Raw genomic sequence first — 25,062 nt, forward strand, 5'->3', positions numbered from 1 at the left:
TTGTTATAGATAAAATAATTAGTCTATATATTTATAAGAAGATAATATAAGATTATTTTCTTTTCTTGCGAAGAATATTTACTGTTTGTTTTTTTATCAGCTGCTTTCCGAAAAAGAATAAAGAATTTTAATTAAGTATAAAAACCAGATATTAGAAGATTTATATTAATATAAGTTTAAAATAAGTTTAACAACGGCTGAAAAAGAATATAAGCTAATAAAGATATAAAAATAAATATATTTTGATTTTAAAGATTTTACTTTCTCCGAAGCTAATAAAATAATTAATAAAAAAATCCTATAGACTAATACTGCTTATTTTTTATAGTAAACTATTTCTTATCTACATGCCCCGGTACCCGAAAAAAGTAATATAAATAATTATATAAATAAAAAAATACTTTACAGAGTAAGTCTAGGTTATAAAATAAATAAAATCTATTTAAACTAATAGGCTATTATAAAAGACAATCTTAAATAAAAATAGTCTAATTGGATAGTTGGGTATATATAGTATAAAAATCGGAATATCTAGTACTGAGTTAATCAGATCTGAATTTCTTATTTTAAATATAATCTTTATTTTAAATTTTTTTTAATTTTATAGCTAATTATCCTACTATAGTTTGGTTATTTTTTATTAATATCTAGTTTAAATATTAATATAAACTTAGCCAAGCTGATATAAATATAATCTAAACTATAAACTATTATCATTTAAACTTTATTATAAGTTTTAAGAATAATACTTATATTAACTAATTATTTAATATAATTTTTTATTTTTTTTACTGAACTTCTCTTATGTGTTTTAGTTAATTTTTAATAAATAGTAGCTTTTTTTCTAGAAAAAGTATTTTTTTAGAATCTATCGGAAGAGCGATTTTCTCGTGTTTTAAAATAATTACTATTTAAAAAAGTTTGGCTTTTAAAATTAAATCAAATTTTTAGAGCTAGATACTAATTCTAACTGCGATTTTACCGCTCTATTTAATTTTAAATTAATTTTATTTTTTAATATTTTTATAAATAATAGGAATTCTTTTGTGTCTTTAGGCGCCTGGTATTAAAATGTATAATTATTATAATTATAGCTTGTTTTTAAAAGGCCTTAGTGACCTGTTTTATATAAATAATCTCTAATCTTTTTTTTGTTAAATAAAGCTTAATGCCTTTGATTTAAAAGTCTAATAAGAAAAGATAATATAACTAGAAGAAATAAAGATAATCTGCTTTTATAAAAATTAGCGTACCTGCTAAGAGATTTTAAGTTACTTTTTTATTAGATTTTACTATTTAAAATTAAGTATAATACTGGATTTTATTACCCAAGACTGGTTTACCATCGGAGGATTTACTATCTAGAATAAATCTACTGCCAGAGTCAAATTCACCGCCTTATGGACGCCCCTCTCCTTAAGGCGGTAAGGATGTAGAAAGATAGAAAGAGGGGACATTTTTTTCTGACTCAGCAAGGCTAAAACTACTATTTATATAAAAGATTAATATTATTCTTTTAATAAGTAAATATCTAAATATTATTAGACTCGCTGTATTTTTAAAAATATATACTAAAGTTATATCTGAATAATAGCTTAGCTCTAATTTCTAATTTAAAATATTTCACTATTAATATTATATCTTGTTAATTTTAAATCTCCAAAAAGAATTGAGGTAGGGCGATTTTTTATATTAATTTTATATAACTTCTGTTCTTTATTGCTAGATTAAAAAATAGGATTAACTATATAGTAGCTAGATTTAAAGTAGATAATCTTAAGTTAATTTTATAGTTTAGTAATTCCAGTATACTATTACAAACTAATTATTATTACTATATAAAGATAAAGTAGATAATAAAGTTTTAACAAATAAAATTACTAAATATTATACAACCGGGGTAATTACTTACTTCTTTTTGAAAGTTATTTACTCTAAGTTATCTCCGGTTATATAACTATAAAACAGTCTTACCTGCTAGCTTATCCGAGCTAGAGTGGATTAATCTGACTGTTATATCTTAACCTTAATCTGGCCATAACCTGGCGGTTAAATTAAAATATAAAAAAATTTTAACCGTACGGTTATAGTTAGATTAAGATATAACTATTATTTTAATTATTTATATCTACCGGTCAGAAAGATTAGATATAATAAATAAATTAATAACTGTAGATTAATTAGTAATATATATATTCTTTTTATATAAATAATATATAAAGTATAATATATTTTTAATTATAATATAGTAATATTCTTTAGATTTAGTTTATTTTATTAATATTATAGTATAGCTCTAATTCTTTTAATTTATTTATTTAATCTATTTAATCTATTTAATTTACTTAATCTATTTAATTTATTTAATTTATTTAATTTATTTAATCTACTTGACCTCTTTCTCCGTGAAGCTAAGAAATATACTATACTTTAAAAAAAATTTTTACAAAATCTAGTATAAAAAAAATAGTATCTAATATTAGATAAATTAATAAAATTATACTATTCTTTATACTATTCAGAACGGTAATTATAATAATAAAAAAATTAAAAAAACCGGGTCTCTATTTTTACTTAAATATATATAATATTTAAAGATTTAGATAAAGCTAGCTTTTCTATTTTTAATAATAATCTATCTTCTGGGTTATTTTTAAAATTATTTATATTCTTATTTTTATTAATATAAAAAATAGTAATTATTTTATTCTTCTTTTACTTTTTAGGTATAAAAATAATTAAATCCGGATTAAAATTATTAAGAATATTCTAGTACTTCTTATTAATAATAAAATAATTAATATATATCTAAAATATTACTGCTTTAATTATATTAGTATAGAGACGGCTCCGGCAATAATAATAAATATTTTAAAAACTATTAAATAAATATTTAATATTAATACTATTAGTAGCAACCGAGAGAAAATTTTTAATTATTTAATAAAAAATAGAAAACTAATTACAGTAGGACTTTTAATAAATAAAAATATTAATATATTTTATAATATCTAAAATAATATTAATTTAATTAAAAATATTTTTATAAGCTATATATTTTTAATATTTAAATATATTTTAAATTCTTTAAATATCTCAGCTGCTGGTAAGAGTTTTTAATATTTAAAAATATTATAAAAAACTTTATCTAGATCTAATAATAATCCGGAGATAGTTAATAATATATTAATAACTGGATTCTAACTATAATAAAAATAGAATATTTTTTTAAAAATAGTTTGGTACTTATAATATCAGTTAATATTATTATTTAATTAGATATTTTTTTTAAATTTTTTAAGCTTTAATATCGGGTTTAGAATAATTATAATTATATAAATATAGTCTTCTGTCTAATAAATATAATAATAATATTTTTAAAATTTTTAATATATATTTTGTAAGTTTTTAAGAATTTTTTTCTTTTAAAATACCTGCTTTTTTACTAGTTAATTAATTAAATAATCTAAATAATTAAAAAAATTATTATAAATATTATAAATCTTATAAATAATAGGCCTACTATTTTTAAATAGATAGAATATAAAAAAAAAAAAGATATAAAAACTTAAGAAAATATTTTATTTATTTCTACTTAATTATAATAGAATAAAAATAATTAATATTATTATAATTATAGTACTGAATAAAACTCTTAATTATTTAATAAAAATTAAATATCTGATAAATTATAAGATAGATTAAGTTCTAGTAAGTTTTATAGTTAAAAAAAATAATAAACTAAATCTAATTTAAATTATTAAATAAATTAAAATTTTTTACGGTATTAAAAACTTATATTTATAAATTATATAATCTTCCGAATCTGTAATTAAGAATTAGTAAAATTAGCTATTACTAAAAAAAGATTTTTAAGATCTATTTATAAAAAACTAATCTAAATAGTCTCTATTATAGACAGTAAAAGTTTTTTATATTAGTTTTTTATAGATAACTTTTAGAATATATTTTTTTAAGAATTTTTAAAATATTAGAAAAGACTTTAAAACTTTTATTATAAATCTTTTATATATATTTAACAGTACTATTTAAGGCTTTAATCTAAAGTTTTTATAAAAGAGTATTAACTATAAATTGAATTATATAAATAAAATAAAATATATAATACTAGCTTTAAATAATTATTATAAAATCAGAATAGAATAAAATAGTATAAAGCTAAATATTCTAGCTAAATTAAGTCCGAAGTCTAGATAAGATTATACTAAATATTAAATTATTATTACTAATATTATTAGTTATTATATCTAACAACTAATAAAATAAATTATATTTATATAAGACTAATAGAATAATTATAACTAGATTTTTATTAATATAAAATTTAAATACCGGTTGGAAGTCTAGTAAAACTTTATAATAATCTATATTTTTTATTAAAAAATATCTAGTTAAAATAAAAAATATTTTCTAATTAGAGCTGGTCTAGTAGTTTATTATAATTAATATCTATCTAGTATCTAAAAACTTTAATAATAGCTGTATATATACATTTTTTAATAACTCTAAAAGATATTCTTTAATCTATATTTAATTAAAAAAACTTAATTTTTAATAAAAAAATAAAGCCGCAAAATTAATTATTTATTTAAATTAAATATACTTAATAGTTCGAAATAATAAGCAATAAATAATTATAAAATATAAAACTTAATTTTAAAAATTCTGTTTATTATAGACTACAGAGGCCTAGAAAAAATAATAATTAAAAAAGATTTATTTTTAAAAAATAAGTAAATACCTGTAATAATTCTTTATTTAGTATCTGGCTGATTATTTATTTAAATATTATTAATAATATTTTCTTCTTATAATTTTTATAAAAATAGTAGTTTATAAAACTAATTTTTAAGTTTTTAATTTCCGAATATTATAAAATATAAAAATATATAGTATAGTAGATATAAGAAGTTCTATTAAAAAATAATATATTTTTTTAAAAACTATTTTATATTATTAATATCTTCTTTTAATTAAAATAAAATAGCAGTTTTCGAGCTTGTATACAGACTTTAAAAAAGATTATTTTCTACTATTAATTTTAGAAAATAAAAAGCTTTTTTTTATAAGTTAAATATAAAATAATCTTCTGATTCTTTACAACGCGTGTAATCTAAAGATTTAGAAAAAAAAAATCTGGTTTAAGAAGCTTATTTTAGTTAGAATATTATTATAGTTTATAAAAATCTAAAAAACAGAAAAAAAAAGCTTAATAGTATTCTTTAAAAATAAACTAGATAATTATAATTAACTTATAATTCTAAGACTTCTCTATAAATAATAGATATAAAAAGATAAAAATAGAAAGTTTTATAAAAATAATTTATTTTATTTTAAAATATACTTTTATATAAATATAATCTATTATATTTTAAATATAATTAAAGCGCCTGCTGTATTTTATTTATTTTAAAAAATCTAGTAAACAGAAAATTATATCTTAAGCCCAAAATTATAGAAATTAAATTAATTAAATTAATTAGATTATTCTTATATTAATAAAAAAGACTTAGAAAAGACTTTTATAAAACTCTCTAAAAAATATATTATCTAATATTTAATTAAATAATTATTAGAAAGTACAGTTGCCGAGAAAAATTATATAAATAATATTATATAAATATTATAATATAACTCTAATTCTTCTGATTTATTTATTTAATTTATTTAATTTATTTGACCTGCTTAATCTGCTTAATTTATTTAATTTATTTAACTTATTTAACTTGCTTAATCTACTTAACCTGCTTAATTTATTTAATTTATTTAATTTATTTAATTTATTTAATCTATTTAATTTACTAAATCTACTACTTCTAACTATTTATTATATAATTCTAAATCTACTTAAAAATCTTTTTATTTTTAAATTTTTTTATAGCTCTTTAAGCTATATCTTATTTATAAATCTAAGAATAATCTAATTAAATAGCTAGTTAAAAATAAAAAAATAAGTTATTAAAATATTACTAATTTATTATTTATTTTATTATTTTATTTACTGTTATTTATATCTGCTAGTCTATAACTTAACAGCAGGTTTTTTTTTAAGTTTAATTTATAATACAGATAATTTAGCTTTTTTAGATAAAAAATAAGAATATAATAAACTATTTAAGCTGAAGTAAGAAGAAAAATAATAAAATAAAAATAATATATTTATTTTTAATAGTCTAACTAATAATAAATATATAATTTTTTAACTATTATATAATATAACTAAAATATACAATCCAAACCGAGCTGTAATTATATATATTTATATATATTTTTTACTGTAAAAACAATAGTTTTATAAAAAACTAAATTTTATTAATACTACTAGGATTTTTTAATTAATTTTTTTAAATAGAAATAAAAAAGATACTAATACTTTTCTTAGTTATTATTTTTTAATTTAAAAAGCTTATTTCTGTATATTTTTAAATAATAGTTAAGATAATCAGATTAATAACTGCTTAACTTAGATATATCTTAACTATACTAGAGTCTAAATAAATATAGTAGAAAAATCTTAATATTAAAAATAGTTAAGATAGTTAATTATTTGTTTTTTAGTTATATTATAGTCAGGTATATAAATTTTCTTAATCTGGCTATAACCTGGCGGTCAGGTATAAAAATTCTAATTAACCTGACCTGACCTGGCCGTTAGCCACTCTAATCCGAGCAGTATCCACCCGTCTTTTAGCCGCGTTCAAACCACACGCTGGAAGGCTAGTAGTTGGGTGGATAACCACCAGCGAATCCCTTCTGTTGTATGTTTTTTTATTCCTGAGCTTTCTTCTATAAGAGAAACTTGACAAGAAAATATCTAAAGCTAAGAATTTCCTTTGACTACTGCGTACTTTGGCGGCCGAGCGGCCAGAGAATACTTCTAAGTGGAAAGAAGGCTTTGGCTCACAAAAGAGCAGAGGCTGCTTTCGTAGCCGTTAAAAGAGAACCCTACTAAACCTACAAATAGAGACTCCATCGACAGAACTGCATTCGAATCGAGGATACCCATCAAATCTTATACGCAAGTGGTTTATTCCAATTGATATGGAGATATTTAACAGACCAGAAAACTAAGAAGCATTGGCTTGCTGATCTTGCTTATGCTAACTCGAGTAGCCAGGGGGCCGAAACGCCTATACAGATCCTTTTAAAAAAAGTTTTACAACCTTTTTGCAAGAGAATATGTTGTACATTTTATCTTAACCTCATGGTATAACTCCTTGTACCATTGCACAACTATGTCAACAGACCCCCATTTTCTAACAGAATCATATGTCGAGGTTCTATTAGAGACCTATCGGGATGGCGTCATGACGAAGATTTGGACCAGCCAAAGCCCACCATCTCGACCTGGCGATCTCAGCACAGTCAGCTAATAATTGTGTCTAATCTGGTTAATATATCACGGATTAAGAAACCCACGGCTTGCCGTGGTTTGGAACGCTTATTGCAAAAAGCGGAGCGAGACCTTCCTAGTGCTACTCGTGTCAGTTATGGACTTTTGGGCTGTTTGAGCGGCGTTGTCGACTATTTCGGACCTTTTGACTCACAAGATTAACTCAACATGCCCACAACTAACAAGGCGACAAATGAGTCCAAGGACTGCCCTATTCTACGGTGACAACCGAGATTGTCTCGCTAGGACGGTGTATGAAGGTTACTGGGTCCTGATCAAAGCTAGCAAAGTCTTTGATCGCCTGCGGTGGGCATCTTAAGGTTGAGGAGGCACCTTTGGAAAAAGAGTCTCGAAACCATGGATACTAAAACAATATGTTGGACTAGCTGCACTTATTATTTTTCCATCGCCCTTGTCTGCTAGTTAAGTCGTGATATCGTGTCTAGATCTGTCTAGATCGAAAGGATTGGTTCGGTCTAAGATAAGTTGATTTTTATATGGGCTATTAATAGCGAGCGACGATCTTAACTGGTCTTACTAATATCCAACAGAAACCTACATTGGATACATGGGACCTATCATCGAGGTGTCTCGCGAGTCAGATGAGCATATTCCCAAACGCAGAACACGGCTTCAATCTTTGGTCGCTAAGCATAGTAAGATCCAAGCCTAAATTTTCGCGTCGTAGCTTTGTCACCTTCGGCAGATCAAAGATCAAATCATGGCGTAAACGCTAAGTCACCACTACAATTACACCAAAGTAGTTATTGAGCCTACTTTTGTTGCGAAGAATTCCTTTCTCTATAAATAATCGAGCTTTGACTCACAAAATCTTCTCTAGAGTCTTGTTATGATGCAGCTTGACTCTCGCTGCCAAACAGTATCTGTCAACGGGCTTGTATATAATAGCCGACATGCCAGGATCAGTATTTGCCAAGTCATGGGTTGAGTTTGCTCCTATTGCCACCATCATCGGTTCGTCCAACGCGACGCCGTTGGTGTTAGGGGCAAAAGGACCTAGCGGCTTGGCCTGGGCGGGGATGAGTGTGTTTGGATCCCTGCAAGTCTTGAAGGCGTGTTCTGCAGCGGCAATTCCTGACTGGCTCCGGCAATCTATCAAGTTGAGAGATGAGTCTACCGACTCGGCTCTCGGATTCAGACTGCTCCTCGATTCGACGATCGGCGATGCGTCAGCTAGGCGGGAGCTGGGACCAACCGCCGTGGCAATGGTCTATGGAGTACGTCCCCTAACCTGACCATGGTGCCTGTTGCTACCGGTGCTAATCCAGAATCAAAGGCTGGAGATCGCTGCCCACGCGATGTCTACGCATTGGATGCGTACACTGAAAGTCTTTTACGTGATGTGCCGGAATGCAAGCAAGACAAGGCTCTGACAGTGTGTTCCTTCTCTGACACTCGTTGCTCGCACGAGCCCAGAGCCAAGGAAGAGCTCTTTTGGCTAGCTTTCTCCCTGGCCAAGCTCAGTGAGCTTGTTGTCTTGTGTTATCTCAATGCCCTGAGGCTTGGCCTTGCAAGTATCGCGCCTTACACTGTCTTCTTTCTCCATGCAGTCGTGTTACACTGGAGAGGCAGAATCCGGGAGCACTGCGAGGACGCTCGGAGCCGCGGCCATGTGCTGGACATTATCGCGGGAGACTTACCGACGGCCCGAAAAGCCGGCTCCGGTGACCGCAGGGTCTATCTAGGCATCCCTCAGAACTTTCGACGCAGCACCGTGTGGAAGGTGGCATGGAGCCTTGGCGCACTGGCGTACGCTTGCTCGCTGCCCTACGGCTATTCCCTTCTGAAAAAGCAGAAGGAGAGCGTCATCTGTATCTGGACTGTGTTTCAAGTCGTATGGGTTCTATTGCGGCATGCCTTCTCCCACTTCGCCGAGGGAGCGGATAACCCCAGGTGCCATCCGCCGGATAAGGAATCATTGGACAAACTGACCATTGATGGACGCAAGAAATTGTGGCATCTGGTAATGGTTTTGGCGAGGTATCAGATCACCTTTCACCCACGCGGTAGCTACTCGTACACGGAGGAGCTACAGAGTTATAATGTGGTTGTCAAATCAGATATCCGACGGGCATTGCCTTCCGATTTCGAGAACAGATCAAGTATCATCATTACCGGTATTCTAGGTGATACGCTGTTGGCAGCTGCAGCATGGCTGAAGGGATCGGAAAGTAACGCTATGGAGCTCTATGACTGCTGTGTGGTTTCCGTCAAGTACAATGACGAAACTATTTCGATCCCCGCATGTCGGGTGTTGTTCAACACGTCGGGCAAGGGAGAAGACGTAGGAGACTACGAAGGCAATCCATCAGACATCCATCGACCGAAAGGAGGGCCAAATGCTGGGCCAAAAACTGTTGAATGGTGTTATTGGTTCCCCCTCACCACTGGTAAGTGGGTTGAAGCTAAAAGCGTGGGCTTGAAAATTATTGGGGAAAGAAAAGTAACCCTGTTGGAGGGTAACCAACTCAACCATGACTTGGGAACCGTACGAAGGTACATCAGCCTGCGAGATGTGGAGGATGTTAAGTCCATCGTCGCATTATCGTCACAGAATCTGAGTTCTCTGAACGAGATTATGCGCGACCTGGACTAAACTACCTCGCGCGTGTCAGTGTTAATCAATTGATCAATTGCATCTGTGGTCAGACGCGCAAGAGATACTATGCTACGACAGCACTGTGCCAACCGCGAGCAAGAATGGATCTGAATTAGGTGATGGTAACTGAAAACGAACACATTCAGAGGCTTGAAATTATAAGTAGCATTCAAATTATCTATATCCTGCTCAGCTGTCATATTAAGCTGCTTCTTATTTGAAATATTACCTTGAAATTGCATAAAGCCGAGTTCTGGTCTCTGGGATAAAGTTCAAGGTTCGTAATCCCGTGTTTTTTTTACGCTCAGCTGGAACACCAAGGTTCGACACCTTCAATCTCCACCTGACAGAGAATAGAGTTTTCTTTGTTTGTTTGTTTTATGTTCGAGCCTTAATACCACGACACGAGATTGGGGACCAAATCAACAGAACCAGCCTGCATTATCAAGCCAAAGACCGTAATTACGGGGCCAGAATCCGTGTATCCGGCTCGTTCCCGAGGCAGGCTTATCGCTATCTATAGGCATATTATGGTCCCCTATTCCGAGATGTTTTTGGTGTTGGGGCTGGAGACTACCTCGTGGTACGATGTGTATGTCACCTAGCAACAAATGCTCGGGTCTGTCCCTCGTGTTGAGCAGCATTTCCAATCCGATATACAGCCAGCAACTCGTACCATTGTGATGGGAGTTGATGCGCCTACAGAGGATTCCAACGGCCGCATCTATGAAGCCAAGCCAATCCTCTTTCTAGTTCGGTACAGGTGTATAATACGATGGTGATCGGACAATTTGATTGGTCAAACACTCCACATATCTCGAATAGTATCCTTGACAGTTACATACGACCACAGGGTGTGGAAAATAGGGCTTCCCGTCCGCTCAGCCGTACTCAAGCCACACGCCGGGAGGTTAGTAGTTGGGTGGGTGACCACCAGCGAATCCCTTCTGTTGTATGTTTTTGGTCTTTTCATTTATTTTAACTCTGCTGGAAAAAGAATGAACACTTCCGGTTGAAATGTCCTTATTTCATTCTTTTTTGTCAGACTTGCCTGTAACTTTCAGAAATTTGATAAGCATTAACACTATTCCGGAATTCTTACGACAGTAGAAATCCTGACCCAATAAGAGCCGACCCAGATAATAATTCCTGGCCCGGTCACAGCTAGCTAGCTCTAAAGTCCAGCGCTTGCAATGAGAGTACCAGGTACTTAATACTACATGTGACTTCAGACCGAATCGGCGCTAATGCCCCGCGTTAATAGGGCTTTATAGCGCCGTGGATTCCGGTCCTTCCTGCTGAACGTCGTCTTAGAGCTACGTGTTCTATCGCGAGTAGAACGCCCTGTCTGCATGCAGACAGTGGTTCCCGCGAGCTGACGCAAAGAGAGCGTTACAAGGTGACTCTATACAACGTACTCACCTACTTGAACCGGCCATGGCCGCTGACGAGCTCTCACCTCAAAATTTCTGCAGATGAATTTGGAGTCGAATTCCAAGGTATAGAAGCCTCAAGCTGAAGACCACCAACAACATGGCCGGCATGGTTGCAGGTACAACCTCTGACTGGCAGCCTTGTCAAACATCTTTATCCAGACCGCTTTCCCCACGAAGCATATGCCCAGTTCGTCGGTGATGTGCTGGTTAAACACCCCAGAGAGGTGGCGAAAATCGTGGGGCCTATAGTGGAGCCAGCTGCACGCGAAGTTGACGAGGCTTTGACCATTCTCGCCCTTGTTCCTGGTACCGGGCCGTACGTGGCAGCTATGAAAGCTCTAAGCCTCTCTGCGCGCGGTTGCCGGGGCTTATATCGATACCTCATTCGGTCTTCCGAGTCCATGGGGTACACACCAGACGAAGACCTTGAAGCTATTGCTAGCCGCATGACCGTGGAAATGATGACAAGAATCACATTGATAACGATAGCTGTCGATACTTCAAACGCTTCTCTCCCAGAGACACTGGTGGCCGGTGCTAGCCTCCCAGGTCCGAGCTTAGGACTAGACAGCAGCAGCAGCAACAACATCGCAGTGAGCCGCATCGAGAACTCCCAAGCCGCCCACGGCATTTGCAATCCAGTTGTCAACCATGTGAGAATCCACGGACCCCAAATCGTCCAAGCCACACAAGTGGCTCAGGTGATCAAAGAACTGAATTATATTTCCACCGAGCTCCGCGACGGTAATTGTCCTACGGCATCGGGTAGCAGCGGGCCAGATGGCCACGGCAGACATGTATTACGATCTCGTTCAATCTAAGTTCGGAGACATTGCGCCTGTTGACCGGCGTTATCATCGAGTTTTCGTCTTCCACCGGGACACAATCTGGTACCTCGCATTCGACCGACTGGCGAGCGAGAGCCCCCTTCCGCTCGAGTATTGCATGAAGAGAAAGAACTTCGATGTGCTTGGCCAGGATATGCAAAATACCGACGACGATTGACGGCAGAGTTGGACTATGGTAAGGACATTGTTTTCCATGTGCTGGTCCCATCTTGGTACAAACTATGCATCCGTGAGCCGTTGCATTTCCCAGCTGACCTGTATCCACTTCGAATCGAGGGCGAACTCTATCATGGCAAAATGGTCGTCGAGATGAACCTCCCCGCTGCACCCCCGCTGCACCCCCGGGGCTCCTTCCTCAATCCTGGACACTGGGATACAATAGCTGCAGGTGCCGCACTTGTCAGAACAATGCCCAGCAGTGGGGTGGGGTGCCATCGGTGCTTGTCTCGCTCTGGGCGTGAGCGTGGGCGCGGGCGCTCTAACAGGGCTTGGGGCATTGGTTGCAGTTCCGATCTGGTTTGCGACTGCGCCGAAAGCCATCGAAATAACACATTCTGTGATATGTCCAGCTGTCTACGATACGCTCCGTGAAGAGGCGCCGAGAACTCTAGGCTCTACTCAGCGCTTGGACAGGGAGGCAGTGAGCCGTCAGCGAGAGCGACATAAAGCATGGAGGGTCGTAGCCAGATGCTCTGTGACCAAAACCTAGAGAAGAAAGAATGGACAAGTGCTAGAGCGGGAGTGCCTAAGGTATTCAGATCTCCCATGTCGCCCACAACTACAATACTGGACTAGCAGCGAAGATGGAAGTCAAAAGGGCAATGCCTCTAGATATCAGGCAGACCGCTAAGCAGGGGAGGTTTTTATCATTGCCGCATCCCTGAAACATAGGATTCACGGACGGTGATAGATCGTGCTTGATCACTGAATCGGCTCTCTTATGACCAATCAGGTCTACATGGTCCTAGTTCTGAATTCTTTAAAGACAGCAGCCGAACGGCCAATCCACTTCTGCTGGTTAAAATTTGTCGAAACCGGGCGTCGATCTCCTGTACCTGCGGTAGAAGTTGGAGTGTGCGTTGAGCGCAATTCTCTCCCTCGTAATTATCTAATGCGTGTCCGAACGGCGTGATTATTAGTGTACACAGGTATAAACGCCCGACGGCAGTGAGCACATACGCTGTCGATTCTGCAGAGCGAAACCCTACGACAGCAGACTCTTGCACTGTTTTCCGACGAGGCTAGAAGTGGTATCTCCAAAGTTCGAGCTATGCAAACTTGATTCACTACCTATCCTGGCCTCAAACGACTGTGTGGGTCCACATGCCGCGAAACGACGGACGAGACAAAATCAACGAGAAACAATCAAACGCAGATAAGGCCAGATGGTCACCACAACTGCGCGGTAGCTGGGGCCCACAGGTACATTACACACCCTCAGTCCGTTCTCTCTCTCTCTCCGACCCGAATTACAGGCATATATGCGACCTGCCAAGCCCCGTCGGCCACCGCGCTCCTCGGACGGGCCAGCATCCCACTCAGGGGAGTCTCAAAAAGAACTGCTGATTCTGTTCTCCATTGTTGGTCCAGAGAACGATCGGAGTCTCGTTGTCAGTCCCGGCCCGGAAGGTATCCATCACAAGGTCCGGATAGGCAACACTGTAAAGGCTGGAATCTCCCAATCCAGACACAGTTAGCGCGTGAAACTTTCATGGGGGAATCAAGGCAAGAGGTTTGCTCCCAAGAAGAGGGTGTCATTTACTTGTAGGCTCCACTTCCACTGCGAACAGGAACCACCTTCCAGCGCACCCTCTCGTCAACGGGTGGGAGGAGATTGCCAGTGACGGGGGCGTCAGTTTCACCTATCGAATGTATTAGAAAGATTCCCATCGGAGCTCGAGGTGGGTGGGGTGGGGGGCAGAAGGTAGGGGAAAAGGGACTTCTTTCATACTGTTAGCAGTCATGTACGTGCCGGTACCCCGATTCAGAATCAGGTACTCGTCGTTGCCCGCATCGGCAAAAACAAACTCCTGGTTCGGATTGCCAGGCTGCGACTCGCTACAATGAGAGGTCAGTTCGGTCCCCGACAAAACAGAGTTGAACGGCGGGAGCCAGAGAAAGACCATACTAAATCTGCAGCGTGGTCCCGTCATTCTTGCTGCCCTAGTATAGGTCGAGTTTCTTGTCGGTGTGGCGGGGCGTGATGGTATACTTGTTTGATCCGATGAAGTCACTCATGATGGCGGGTTGGCTGGCTTGTTTGTAGTATAAAAACTTGATGAGGAGGATGATGGTTAGAGAGGTGGAGAGCCCCGAATTTATAGATCAGGCTTAGAAGCCAAACGCTCAACTATGGCGCGCAAATCGATTTTGTTATTGTTTTGAGAAGTGGCCTGTAGTCAGGCTGGCGTCAGCACAGGACAATGTCAGCCCTATCATAGAAGAATTCTCTATGCTGGATCTCGTGTTCAGCAGTAGATCTCAAGGTTGTACGACGCGCGAACTGCATAGTTCATAAGAGTTCATGGTGTAACGTTACAATGAACAAGCAATATCTTCTGCAGCCTAGTTACAAGCAGTATGCGGACTTCTATAACCCAAATTCCTGCTGTATCCGAATAAACTAATTACGTAAAAATTCGAAATCTGACCGAGCTTGCGTCTAGACGATACATAGATCATGGGTGGCAAGGTTTATTTGCATACGAGAGCAGTGCAATAGCATGGATATGATACACAAATAATCAGAAAGAAGTATGCTTACATTATGTCTACAGGCTTCAAATCATTGTCATGCGATGGGGTGAATATGACGTTGTTTAATACAGTATTACGACATACCTCCAGTATGTGAAACGCTTCGGAGAGAGTACATGCTCAGAACAAGGCAAAAAGCCACAGAAAGATGCGAAACTCCACGAGAAAGAAGAGCTCACATTCAAACCTCACAGTGCACACGGCATGGAGAGATTTCTCAAGTTGGGAATGAATTGCTCGTATCGCACGCAGAAACACGAGATTGGCCCAGTCAGCAACTAAGTATAAACTATGTCAGTCTCCACAGCAATATTCAGGGCTGCTCACCAAGCAAAGAATATCAAGAAGGTCAGAAGGGAGAGGACTAAGGATAGCAGTAACACAGCGCGAACGAGGTTATGCTTTCCGGCTCATCGGGTCACCGAGCCACTATGTGCGTGTCTAGGCAGGTTATCATGTTATATAAGTTTCGCAGTAACATTGCTTTCACCTCCTTATCGGCTCACTTAAATCATGTAAGTAACAATCATCTGTGGACAGCCGAGTTACTTCCATAAGTCAATGTTGTAGGCGTGGTGATGCTCACTATCAGTAGAAATCGCTCCGCCCATCTGGCCACCAAGGACTTCAGCCGATCATCAATCTAACATCACCACTAAAGTTCAACTCTCGATAAATACCTCTGCAGCTATTAATAAATATGTGTCAGGATGTTGATAGTGGTTTTCAGCGCAATAGGCTATCCTAGCTATGAATACCTGACACGGGTGAGAAGACTCGAAAGTCAATGCTTCATGCTTACTGGAGTTGGAGGGTATTGATGGAAGCCTGGAGCGTGAAGATGGTGGATTCCAGGCTCTCTTGGAGGAACTACTAGTTACCTAGTACATACCTAGTATATACCCAGTATGTACCTAGTATATATCTAGTATAGTACCTTAAAATTAAGTATGCTCTGAAAGAGGGATGGCCGGGTACTTCCACTTGAACGACAGTCAATTACATTACGACTCCCTCTCGACAGAATTCGTCATGGCCCCGGTACACTTGATCCCCCGGGACCGACTGGGCCTTGGCCAGAACTTCGACAGGGAATGTGGGTGGACGAAAATTGCCGAGGTTGGCAAAGATGCCCCGCGCATTCCGCGGAAGGCCATCACGGAGCAACTACGTACGGCAGTCGGCAGGTACGGGGTGACCTGGAGCGCGGAGCGCATCATGGCGGCGCTTCAGGCGTCGAAGCCTCTTCCTGAACCCCAGGGAAGCCAAAGCCAGGAGGAGTCAGGACTAGATGAGATCCCTAGCTTGGATAATCCGGAGGATTTGAGTTTTGTGGCAGGGTTTTGTTTTGTGGCAGGACTCTGCTTGTGCCTCCCGTGGATCGCGGGGCTGTGGCCGTGAGCTACAAAGACCCGGGGGTCCCTTTTGTGGTCACTTTTGTTCTCGAACAGTCTTGGAGTCTTTGGCATTCTATCTTTGTTCTTTCTCTTACTGAGATTGGGGTATCTTATCTTAGTTGTAAAACCATTCATTGGGGTTGTAGTTAGTTCTAACTTATATCCATGGACTCCACAAGGAGGTGGTGTCTAGACTGGAGAGTGGATGGAAAGAAAATCCTGAAGCAACTACCTAGTATTCCCTAGTAGTGCCTAGTGGTGCTGGTAGTGATAACCTAAGCTAAGCTAAAGTACCTAGGGGTTGCCTTTGTGAGGTGGTATTCTTGGGTGTCTTCAATCATAATCCCATGTACGTTCGCGCCTGCGCCAGCTGATGGCATTCTTGTAGTCCTAGGGAGTCAGCCACTCGTCCACGTCCCTTCTCCGGGCAGTATCGATCTTCTCCTCCAGGTGCGGGAAGCGATCAATCAAAGTCTGCTAAGCCAGGATACTCTTCATCGGGAAGGGACTGGTGTCTTCCGGAAAGACGCCGTGATTTTTAAGGGATCAAGGGAGCCAGGACAACTCAGCGAAGCCAGTACACGCGTGGAAGGCGACTCGGAAGGGATGAACCTTCACCCCCCTTTCTGAGGTCTTGTCTCCCGAGGTATCCTGCAGGTGGCTGAGCATCTTTAAGTAGAAAAACCATGGCCGGTGGAAATCTTCGAGGCGAAGCCATCGAGGATCCAGACCCCTCAGGGTGAGCTCAGGCGCTTCGGTAAAGGCTTCGTTCATGCGAGCACGGGCCCAGGGAGGCGGGGGCTCGCTGCGGGGCTCCCCAGCACCAGCAGCAGTACTGTCCTCTTCTTTCTCCGGGATCAACGAGGAGAAAATGTTGGAGAGCTCCTCCACCCACTTGCAGCTGTCGGACAATGGGATGTAGTCCAGATGCTGGGGCCCGTACGGGTAATAGTCGCGGTTGGCGAGGCGGATTATGGCCTCCACCATCCGCGCCGGCTGGAACAACTTGACCTCGTAGTTGGCCTGCTCGCACGAGGCGAGACGCGTATCGGTCGAGACCAGATAAGTCTCATCATCTTCGGCCAGCGGACCACAGGCCGGAAGCTTCACGTTCGGGAACCAGTCCTCGTGGCTGAACAGGTTCAGATCCACATGGAGCTCTTCCCCCGGAGCTGCCGGCTGGAGGTGGAAGACATGAGCGGGCACCCACCGAGCTAGACATATATTCTCAATCCGGCGGCAGCTATCGTCGAAGTTAGCCTTGCGCAAGACCTGGACCGCCTGCTTCTGCAGGGACTGCGGGATGACTGTCGAGGGAGTTGATAGGATTCTGGCAGCCAAAGTGACGCCATATACCGTCATTGACCACATGAAATGGTATCTTGTTCTTTTCCAGGAGCTCTGCGATCTGTTCAATCAAGTCCAGGTTTGCTGGTTGGCCGGTGTATTCGAACGGTTTAGCCTTGGAGGTCGTCGGCGGCAGGGGCCGTCGGCAAATGGGACCAGAAAATCGCTCGCCCTCCAAGGTAAATTCACCCATGAAATACACTGTCGGGTCGAGGATTTCCCTCGGACTGAACTCAGACATTGTTTCAAAGCGATCGGTAATGAGGATGATTGAATCGTGTGGAGTTGTTGGTGAAGGTGGCTGAACAAGCCCGGACAGGGCTCCCTGTATTTATATTACTCGCTCCAGCCCCTCCAAACTCGGTAAAGGCAAGTAGGGAGAGCTATAAGTCCATCTATCTCCTGGAGAGTGCCCTTTGCCTTGCTTTCATGGCTCGAGTCGATGGGCGGTGCTAAAACCCCTGCACAAAGGCACACACGTTCACATGAATTGTATCCATTCTTCTCTCCACAATCCGCGATGTTTCTTTGCCACTGGCCGAGGTTGTTAGCCTATTGACCGGGTCCAAGTCCCTTGTTATTTGTCGGAAACGTTCCAGCAGAGCCTGAATATTGATCGAACAAGGTAGGCCAGGCTGAAACGACCGAGCTTTGGTTCTTTGCTCCAGACGGAAGTTATCCGGTCATCATTACATAGCGCTTGCCTGTCTTTATTCGTCTGAGAGTTTCTCTGCCAACTCAACTAGTCACGAAGTGCTATAGAAAAGGTCTAGAATATGTGGATACCTTAGGAGTCAGGCAGCGGGAATTCGCCTGGCCGCTTTGTAACCTTTTCTCAGGTGTTCATCGCGACAAGCCCAAGCAAACTATCCCTCCGGACCATGAAAAAGTGCCCGCCGAAGCTGGAAAGGCTGAGGCTCGGCCTTGCGTAGGTGCTAGATATCTTGAGAATGGTTTCCTTGAAGATACTCAACGGGGTCCCTCGTGGTGTACAAGCGAGGTCCGACCGATGATGATATCGGGAACCAGGATCCCCAGCGGAGAACATTGCATGGCTCCCACTGCCCACTTTTCAAATGGCTGGATTGAGAGATGCTGCTTCAACACCTGTACTTCCTGATCCCGGAGCAATCTTCGACAGTCTCTCGACTCGCACACAGCAACCAGAAATCCCGTGTTTGGACCTTACTGCAATCTACATCAGAAGGGGCGAAGGCACCTTATGCCAATTTCAAATAGGGCAAATCGAGACCAGCGCATCGAAAGACACGGTAGAGTCAGGTATTATACACCATACTTGCTCCTAAACATAGCCCGATTAACGAAAAGAGCTCACTGGCAGTGTAAAGCCTCCTGAATGACGATGGTTGTGAGTCGAAATTAGACCATCGTGAGGTGATACTGAGGATTTACATCTAAACTACATGACGAGTTGGAACTAAGCTTCCCGGACTATAAAAATTAGACGTCTACATCACTTGTCTGGAGGTTCTTCCGCAGAGTGACTTTGCATGGGAAGCCCTAAGCGAGATGGCCGGCGCCCTTCCGAGCCACGTAGGCCCGCTCCCCGAAAGCGGTCCCAATGCCGCCGTTGGACGGATGCAAGCGATCATGTTCAGCATATGCATCGTGGAAGTCAAATTGGCCCACGATCATGGCGAAGGGGGTCTTCATGTTCAGCAGCGAGATGTTCTGGCCGATGCGGTGGGGAAAGGGAAGAGGAAAGGAAAAGCGACTGGCGGCGGGCGGCGGATTAAACGCACGTCAAGCATTCACATAGGCTTGATTTCGCTGCACACGACAGAGTAAAAACAAAGAAAAAAGAGAAACGCCGGGGCAGGAAAAGAACGAAGATATGCTTGAAGAGACATCACATCTACGAGATGGGAGTTGTTGTGTGCGGATCGCCTGAAGGAACTCAGATAAAGCACTGCGGTCACGGAAGACTCGGAAGACACCACAAGGAAAAAAACAAAGTTAGGTTTCCTGGGGGTCCGGGTAATTTCCCCAGTCCTGGGCTTGGCATTTTCAGGGCTATCTATCGATAGCACGGTCTCCCTTCGTCGAGTTTCATTGGTCAAACTCGAGGTCGTGACATTTGCACCGGCTACTTCGCGCAGGCTGTCTCGCACGTGGTCTCGCTAACCAGTTAGATAATCTCGGCTAATGATTAGGTTTCGTTGGATCCAATGGCTTGCGAGGCGGAACGAGACTTTGGACTTCGTGCTGACTCGGGCTCTGCTAGTATAGCTTCGCTTACAGAAACAGGGTCAGATTGATGCACGAAACCGCCGGAATGCCCTCTCTGTTCAATGTCGCTTTTATCCCACGTGGTGAGCGGGAGGATGTTGATTGCAGGGTAAGTAGTTCTTGTCTTCATTCCGGTTCTCCAGTGCAGTCACCCTTCGAAAACCATGATTCCACCACAACAGCCGACCTGTAGGCGGTCTAATCTGATTCGTACAATTTGCGACATATACGATCAATCAATGTATAAAAGACTCGACGGACAAGGCTAGATGGGATTTAGTGTACAAAGAGCTTGAGGATTCATGACGGCCATGTATACACTCAAGTCATTCGTTCTCTCTGTGGCATTCACCACCGCGGTTGAAGCCAGTGCGATTCACCAGAGAGCGACTCCCACTCAGCCTAATTGGTTCCAAACCTCGCCTAATCTCTATGCTGGTTGGCACCATTGATCTTCATTCCATTCAAAACAACCAGAGCCACTGACATGGTACTAACTAGGCACTGTCGCAACCGGTGCTGCGCCTTTCCTTGCCGAAAGCAACCCTGCACCTTTCGGGGATGCTACCTATGTTCCCAACGCTCCGCTGGAGACCTCGGAGTCCATTCAGGGTGCGAAGGGGAGGAACATATTTCACCTCATGGGTGACCTGAGGTAGGATTGATTCCATCAGCATTACATGTGGATGATAACTGACTCTCCCCAACAGTCCTTACTTTTCGCCGCCCGAGGGCTTCGGGGTAAACGAATATCCGTTGCCAAAGGGTGCGCACATCACCCAAATGCACATGCTCCAACGTCACGGGGCGCGATATCCCTCTTCATCTGAGGGCCTGGATACTTGGGGCGCTGCGATCGCCAATGCAGCCGCCAAGGGCCACGTCTTCTCCGGCAAGCTTGAGTTCCTGAACCAGTGGTCATACAACCTGGGCAAGGAGATCCTTGTCCCGCAAGGCCGTCAGGAATTATTCGACGCTGGTGTTCTGAACTTCTACAACTACGGCCACCTGTACGACAATAGCAACCGCACCTCAAAGCTCGTGGTGCGCACGACCCTGCAGGCGCGGATGCTCGAGAGCTGCGAGAATTTCCTGGCGGGCTTCTTCGGGCTGAATTGGCGGGACCACGCCAACATCCTGGCCACCATCGACCCAGCGACCACGGGGCAGTCCGCCTGCACCAAGGCGTCAGAGACCATGATGGAATCCGTCCAAGTCCCCGTGGGCACCTGGATGGCATCCTATCTCCAGGAGCGCACCGCCGAGCTGCGACATCTGACGGGAAGCTACAACTGGACGGTCACCGACACGTACCACGCGCAGGCGCTCTGCCCTTACGAGACGATCAGCTTCGGCTACAGTGATTTCTGCCAGCTGTTCACGTACGAGGACTGGGAGAACTGGGCCTATCTCATGGACCTCGAGTTCGCGGGGCTCTCCGGCTTCCACAGCCCCACCGGCCGCGCGCAGGGCATCGCTTTCGTGGAAGAGTTCCTGGCGCGCGTGGAGGGCCATCTTCTCGAGGTTCCCGCAAATACCACCGGGGCGAACTTGACGCTCGACACGAACCCCGTCACCTTCCCGCTCGACCAGAAGCTGTACCTGGAGTTCACCCACGACGCCAACATCGTCTCCGTGTTGACAGCCTTCGGGCTCACGCAATTTGCCGATCCCCTGCCCCTCACCGGCCCCACCAAGGACCAGCAGTTCCACTCCAGCCGCATCGTGCCCTTCGCGGGTCGTCTAAACATCGAGATCATCAGCGCGCCGCACAGGGTCTCGACCAAGCGGTCATCGTCCAAGGCTGCCAGCAAGAACGGCGACTACGTGACCGGTAGCGGCCCGACCCAGTATGTGCACTTCATTCAGAACCAGCGCACCATTCCGCTTCACGCTAGCTTCGACGAGTGCGAGTACCGCGAGGACGGGTGGTGTGAGCTGTCGACCTTCTTGAAGATCCAGCGGCAAAGTCTGGCGGAGGCGCAGTATCAGTATGCCTGCTTTGGGAACTGGACGATGAAGGGGTGGGGCGCTGTCACAGACGGTGTTCCTGCGTAAGTAGGTAGGTGGTTGGGATATGTACGGGCACGATTCAATAAAATCCCTGGCTCACCACATGTGGTAACCTCACTGCATATTCCCATCGATACTGGATTTGTTGCTACTGTTTACCATCACACTAGACAAGATAGATGCAGTATACCAGTTTCAGAGTCCTTCCGTCCACATCCGGCAAGGAACGTTGACCCCAGGGGAGAACAGCAGCTGAATTTGGCCGGTCCATCCGTGCTATCCTGCATGCGCTAGAGCTATCGCCGCATCGATGTAGATTTCTAGTAGCACGATGGAACGCATAGTCCAGCTGATCACCATTAACTAGACTACTAGAAATCATTTCTTCTTGCAATGAAAGACACCAGTTTGGTCATAAAACCTGGATTACCAATTGACGAGGGTTAGGGTTGACTAGTGGAGTTACCCCCTTGGTTGTAAACCCACTCACTACCTACCAAGATCCCGCCCGATTGATAGTAGTGTTATCTACTCAATTTCGACAATCGTGATCCTATCTTATTATATTCTAGCGTAAATGTATACGTCAGTAAGTGATGCTCAAGCCAGCAAGAGTTCTTGTGGCTGCAGGCGGCGGAGATGGCCGGGCGGGGGTGCACGGGAGGAGAAGTCGCAGTGCGGGCGACGCGGGGCCCGCGGGACCCGTGGGGCTGCAGAAGCATTGTCGTGCTTGTCACCACTAAGGAAAGGAATGTGAGGATGAAAGGCACAAGGAGAAGAGAAGGAAGATTCCAAGTTAATGAATTGGGATAGGGAATGTCTAGAGTGCACTTAGCCAAGGGGCTTCGGAACCAACCCGGATTTCCGGCCTCGACAATGAGGCGGGGCTTGCCGCTTGCTTGCCTTTTCCGGCAAATTTCCCTTCTTGGCCCGTGGTGGGCTCAATGTACAGGTGTACAGTGAAACCCTGTATACGGTATCGCCTTCGCGATTGAAGGTATGAATGTGGAAACTATACTGGTTGAGTTTCAGGAAACCCCTCGGTGCATCTTGTTTCATGCACTTACTTTGCCTAGTAGTCATTCGGCGCCCCGACATTCAGTTCTCAGGTCTCAGTCCATCGATTGTCTGATTCAAAGCCAATAACGAGAATTGCTAACCTCGGGCTCGGGCTCCTGAGTAACTGTCAATTATCTCAGGAAATCATCTCCATCAACGGAAACTGCTGGCCCTGATTACAGAGAGGTGATGCAACTCCGACGGGGAATCCGGGGTTTGAAACTGTATTTCTTCTTACGGCTGCGATAACCAAGGGTCTGACAACTCAATTCCCGGGGATGGAATCGCGTTGCGCATGATGATTCGGCTCTGGCTTGGAGTCCACCCTACCACCTCGACCGGTACCACTGATCACTCTCCCTCGCTATCAGCTGATCTCCCTCGATGGCGAAATCCATCACGGTTGCCGGTCAAGGCATGGGCTGATTCTTGCCTTACAAGGAAGATGCCGCTCACTGTTCGCTCATCAGTTAGTACACACAGCGCAGCTGGAGTGGGTGGAGGAAGCCCGCGGTGAGACAAGAGAAGATACAGAGAACCACAAAGCGATGTGCATAGACATCGTCATCAATCGAGAAAAAGCCAAAGAGTCGTTTCCTGCAGTTTCCCACGATGCAGACGGCGGCGCACCGCCACCCCGCGCGGCCTCATGACGAACTTGTATGACATCCCCGCCGGGCTGGTGACCGGCATAGAGGACAGCGCCCTTGCGGCGCAGATCATCGTGGCCGTGATCCTGGCCATCGCCTTCTACAACTCGGTGGAGCTCGTCGTCCTGCTCTTCCTCACCTTCAAGAAGTACCGCGGCCTCTACTTTTGGTCCCTGCTGGTCTCCACCGTGCTGGGCGTCATGCCCAGCGTCGTGGGCCCCGTGCTGCACTTCTACTCGCTCGGCCCCCTCCTGCTCGCCCTGCTCATCTCGAACCTCGGCTTCTACGCCATGGTGCCCGTGCAGTCGCTGGTCCTGTACTCCCGCCTGCACCTGCTCCTCCGCAACGAGCGGCGTCTGCGCCAGATCCTCTACCTGATCCTGCTCACCACCGCCATCCTGCTGCCCCCGACGACCGTCACCACTTACGGCTCCGCCTTCGTGGGCACTGCCCCCTGGAACGCCGCGTACCAGGTCATCGAGCGCGCCCAGGTGACCGGGTTCTGCCTCCTGGAGCTGTTGCTCTCCGCCTTGTATATCCGAGAGGCGGTGCATGTGCTGTGGGCCGGCGATCCCGCGCTGCTGCGCCGACGGCGAGAGTCCGGGGAAACCGACGGCGGCGGAGGAGGCGGAGGATCTGGTGGCAGCGGCGCCGGGAATGTGATCTACCAGCTCGTGGCTATCAACTTTGTTATCATCGCGCTCGATGTCGGCCTGCTCGTTCTGGAGTATGTCGGGCTCTACTATCTGCAGGTCGCATTGAAGTCCCTGGTGTATAGTATCAAGCTGAAGATGGAGTTTGCGGTTCTGGGCCGGCTCATTACCCTCACGGGCCGGCATGCCCATCGCGAGGCGCCGGTCGCGAGACTCGAAGAGCCGGCGAGGGTGCCGGACTTTGTGGGGGCGGAGTATGCGGCCGTGGACTTTACGCACCCTGTCCGGACATCGAAACCATCCATGTCCTCGGGGTGAGGGACGTAGGAAATCCGCCCGAAATCTAGATGTAGGGGAATTGATCGGCGTGATGCTCATCGCATGAATCGATGTTTGGTAATTGGTAATGTTAGTACTATGCGTCTTTATTAGTGGTTCTCTGGGCAGCTGCTGCCATGTACGGCCCACAAAGCCCCGGTATTTGGGAGACACTAAACTGTCCCCGCGTGACATCTTGATCTTGTAAACCTGCCATCAGTCAAATAGGTAAAGTCCAGGGTCTTCACTTGCGTTCGTCATCGTCAGACCAGATTCGAAGAGGCTGAGGCGGCTTAGAGC

The 25,062-nt window shown here is 42.4% G+C and overlaps 8 protein-coding genes across 8 annotated transcripts; 5 read left to right on the forward strand and 3 right to left on the reverse strand.

Moving 5' to 3' along the window:
- Nucleotides 1-8,328: 8,328 nt before the first annotated feature.
- On the forward strand, nucleotides 8,329-10,031 carry BO95DRAFT_433598 (uncharacterized protein; the record flags this gene model as incomplete). The annotated part of the gene is made up of 2 exons (XM_025585101.1): nucleotides 8,329-8,652; nucleotides 8,712-10,031. The coding sequence occupies 2 exons, from the start codon at nucleotides 8,329-8,331 to the stop codon at nucleotides 10,029-10,031; spliced, it is 1,644 nt and encodes a 547-aa protein (XP_025440306.1).
- A 1,768-nt stretch (nucleotides 10,032-11,799) lies between these two features.
- Nucleotides 11,800-13,168, forward strand: BO95DRAFT_454701 (uncharacterized protein; the record flags this gene model as incomplete). The annotated part of the gene is made up of 5 exons (XM_025588277.1): nucleotides 11,800-12,267; nucleotides 12,293-12,436; nucleotides 12,484-12,706; nucleotides 12,735-12,958; nucleotides 13,028-13,168. The coding sequence occupies 5 exons, from the start codon at nucleotides 11,800-11,802 to the stop codon at nucleotides 13,166-13,168; spliced, it is 1,200 nt and encodes a 399-aa protein (XP_025440307.1).
- A 688-nt stretch (nucleotides 13,169-13,856) lies between these two features.
- On the reverse strand, nucleotides 13,857-14,556 carry BO95DRAFT_465516 (uncharacterized protein; the record flags this gene model as incomplete). Its single annotated transcript, XM_025589140.1, has 4 exons — nucleotides 13,857-13,977; nucleotides 14,081-14,180; nucleotides 14,270-14,376; nucleotides 14,531-14,556. The coding sequence occupies 4 exons, from the start codon at nucleotides 14,554-14,556 to the stop codon at nucleotides 13,857-13,859; spliced, it is 354 nt and encodes a 117-aa protein (XP_025440308.1).
- Nucleotides 14,557-16,041: 1,485 nt separating this feature from the next.
- On the forward strand, nucleotides 16,042-16,476 carry BO95DRAFT_433600 (uncharacterized protein; the record flags this gene model as incomplete). The annotated part of the gene is made up of 1 exon (XM_025585102.1): nucleotides 16,042-16,476. The coding sequence occupies one exon, from the start codon at nucleotides 16,042-16,044 to the stop codon at nucleotides 16,474-16,476; it is 435 nt and encodes a 144-aa protein (XP_025440309.1).
- Nucleotides 16,477-17,018: 542 nt separating this feature from the next.
- Nucleotides 17,019-18,060, reverse strand: BO95DRAFT_433601 (uncharacterized protein; the record flags this gene model as incomplete). The annotated part of the gene is made up of 2 exons (XM_025585103.1): nucleotides 17,019-17,779; nucleotides 17,829-18,060. 2 exons carry the CDS (start codon nucleotides 18,058-18,060, stop codon nucleotides 17,019-17,021), a joined length of 993 nt encoding a protein of 330 aa, XP_025440310.1.
- A 1,280-nt stretch (nucleotides 18,061-19,340) lies between these two features.
- On the reverse strand, nucleotides 19,341-19,591 carry BO95DRAFT_465519 (uncharacterized protein; the record flags this gene model as incomplete). Its single annotated transcript, XM_025589141.1, has 2 exons — nucleotides 19,341-19,511; nucleotides 19,583-19,591. 2 exons carry the CDS (start codon nucleotides 19,589-19,591, stop codon nucleotides 19,341-19,343), a joined length of 180 nt encoding a protein of 59 aa, XP_025440311.1.
- A 780-nt stretch (nucleotides 19,592-20,371) lies between these two features.
- On the forward strand, nucleotides 20,372-22,127 carry BO95DRAFT_500959 (histidine phosphatase family protein; the record flags this gene model as incomplete). Its single annotated transcript, XM_025590998.1, has 3 exons — nucleotides 20,372-20,507; nucleotides 20,571-20,724; nucleotides 20,780-22,127. 3 exons carry the CDS (start codon nucleotides 20,372-20,374, stop codon nucleotides 22,125-22,127), a joined length of 1,638 nt encoding a protein of 545 aa, XP_025440312.1.
- Nucleotides 22,128-23,628: 1,501 nt separating this feature from the next.
- BO95DRAFT_444758 (uncharacterized protein) lies at nucleotides 23,629-24,793 on the forward strand. Its single transcript, XM_025586957.1, has one exon. It carries the CDS (start codon nucleotides 23,791-23,793, stop codon nucleotides 24,760-24,762), a length of 972 nt encoding a protein of 323 aa, XP_025440313.1. The 5' UTR covers nucleotides 23,629-23,790; the 3' UTR covers nucleotides 24,763-24,793.
- The last annotated feature ends 269 nt before the right edge of the window (nucleotides 24,794-25,062 follow it).

This window comes from Aspergillus brunneoviolaceus (genome assembly GCF_003184695.1).
Source record: "Aspergillus brunneoviolaceus CBS 621.78 unplaced genomic scaffold BO95scaffold_50, whole genome shotgun sequence".
NCBI lineage: Eukaryota > Fungi > Ascomycota > Eurotiomycetes > Eurotiales > Aspergillaceae > Aspergillus > Aspergillus brunneoviolaceus.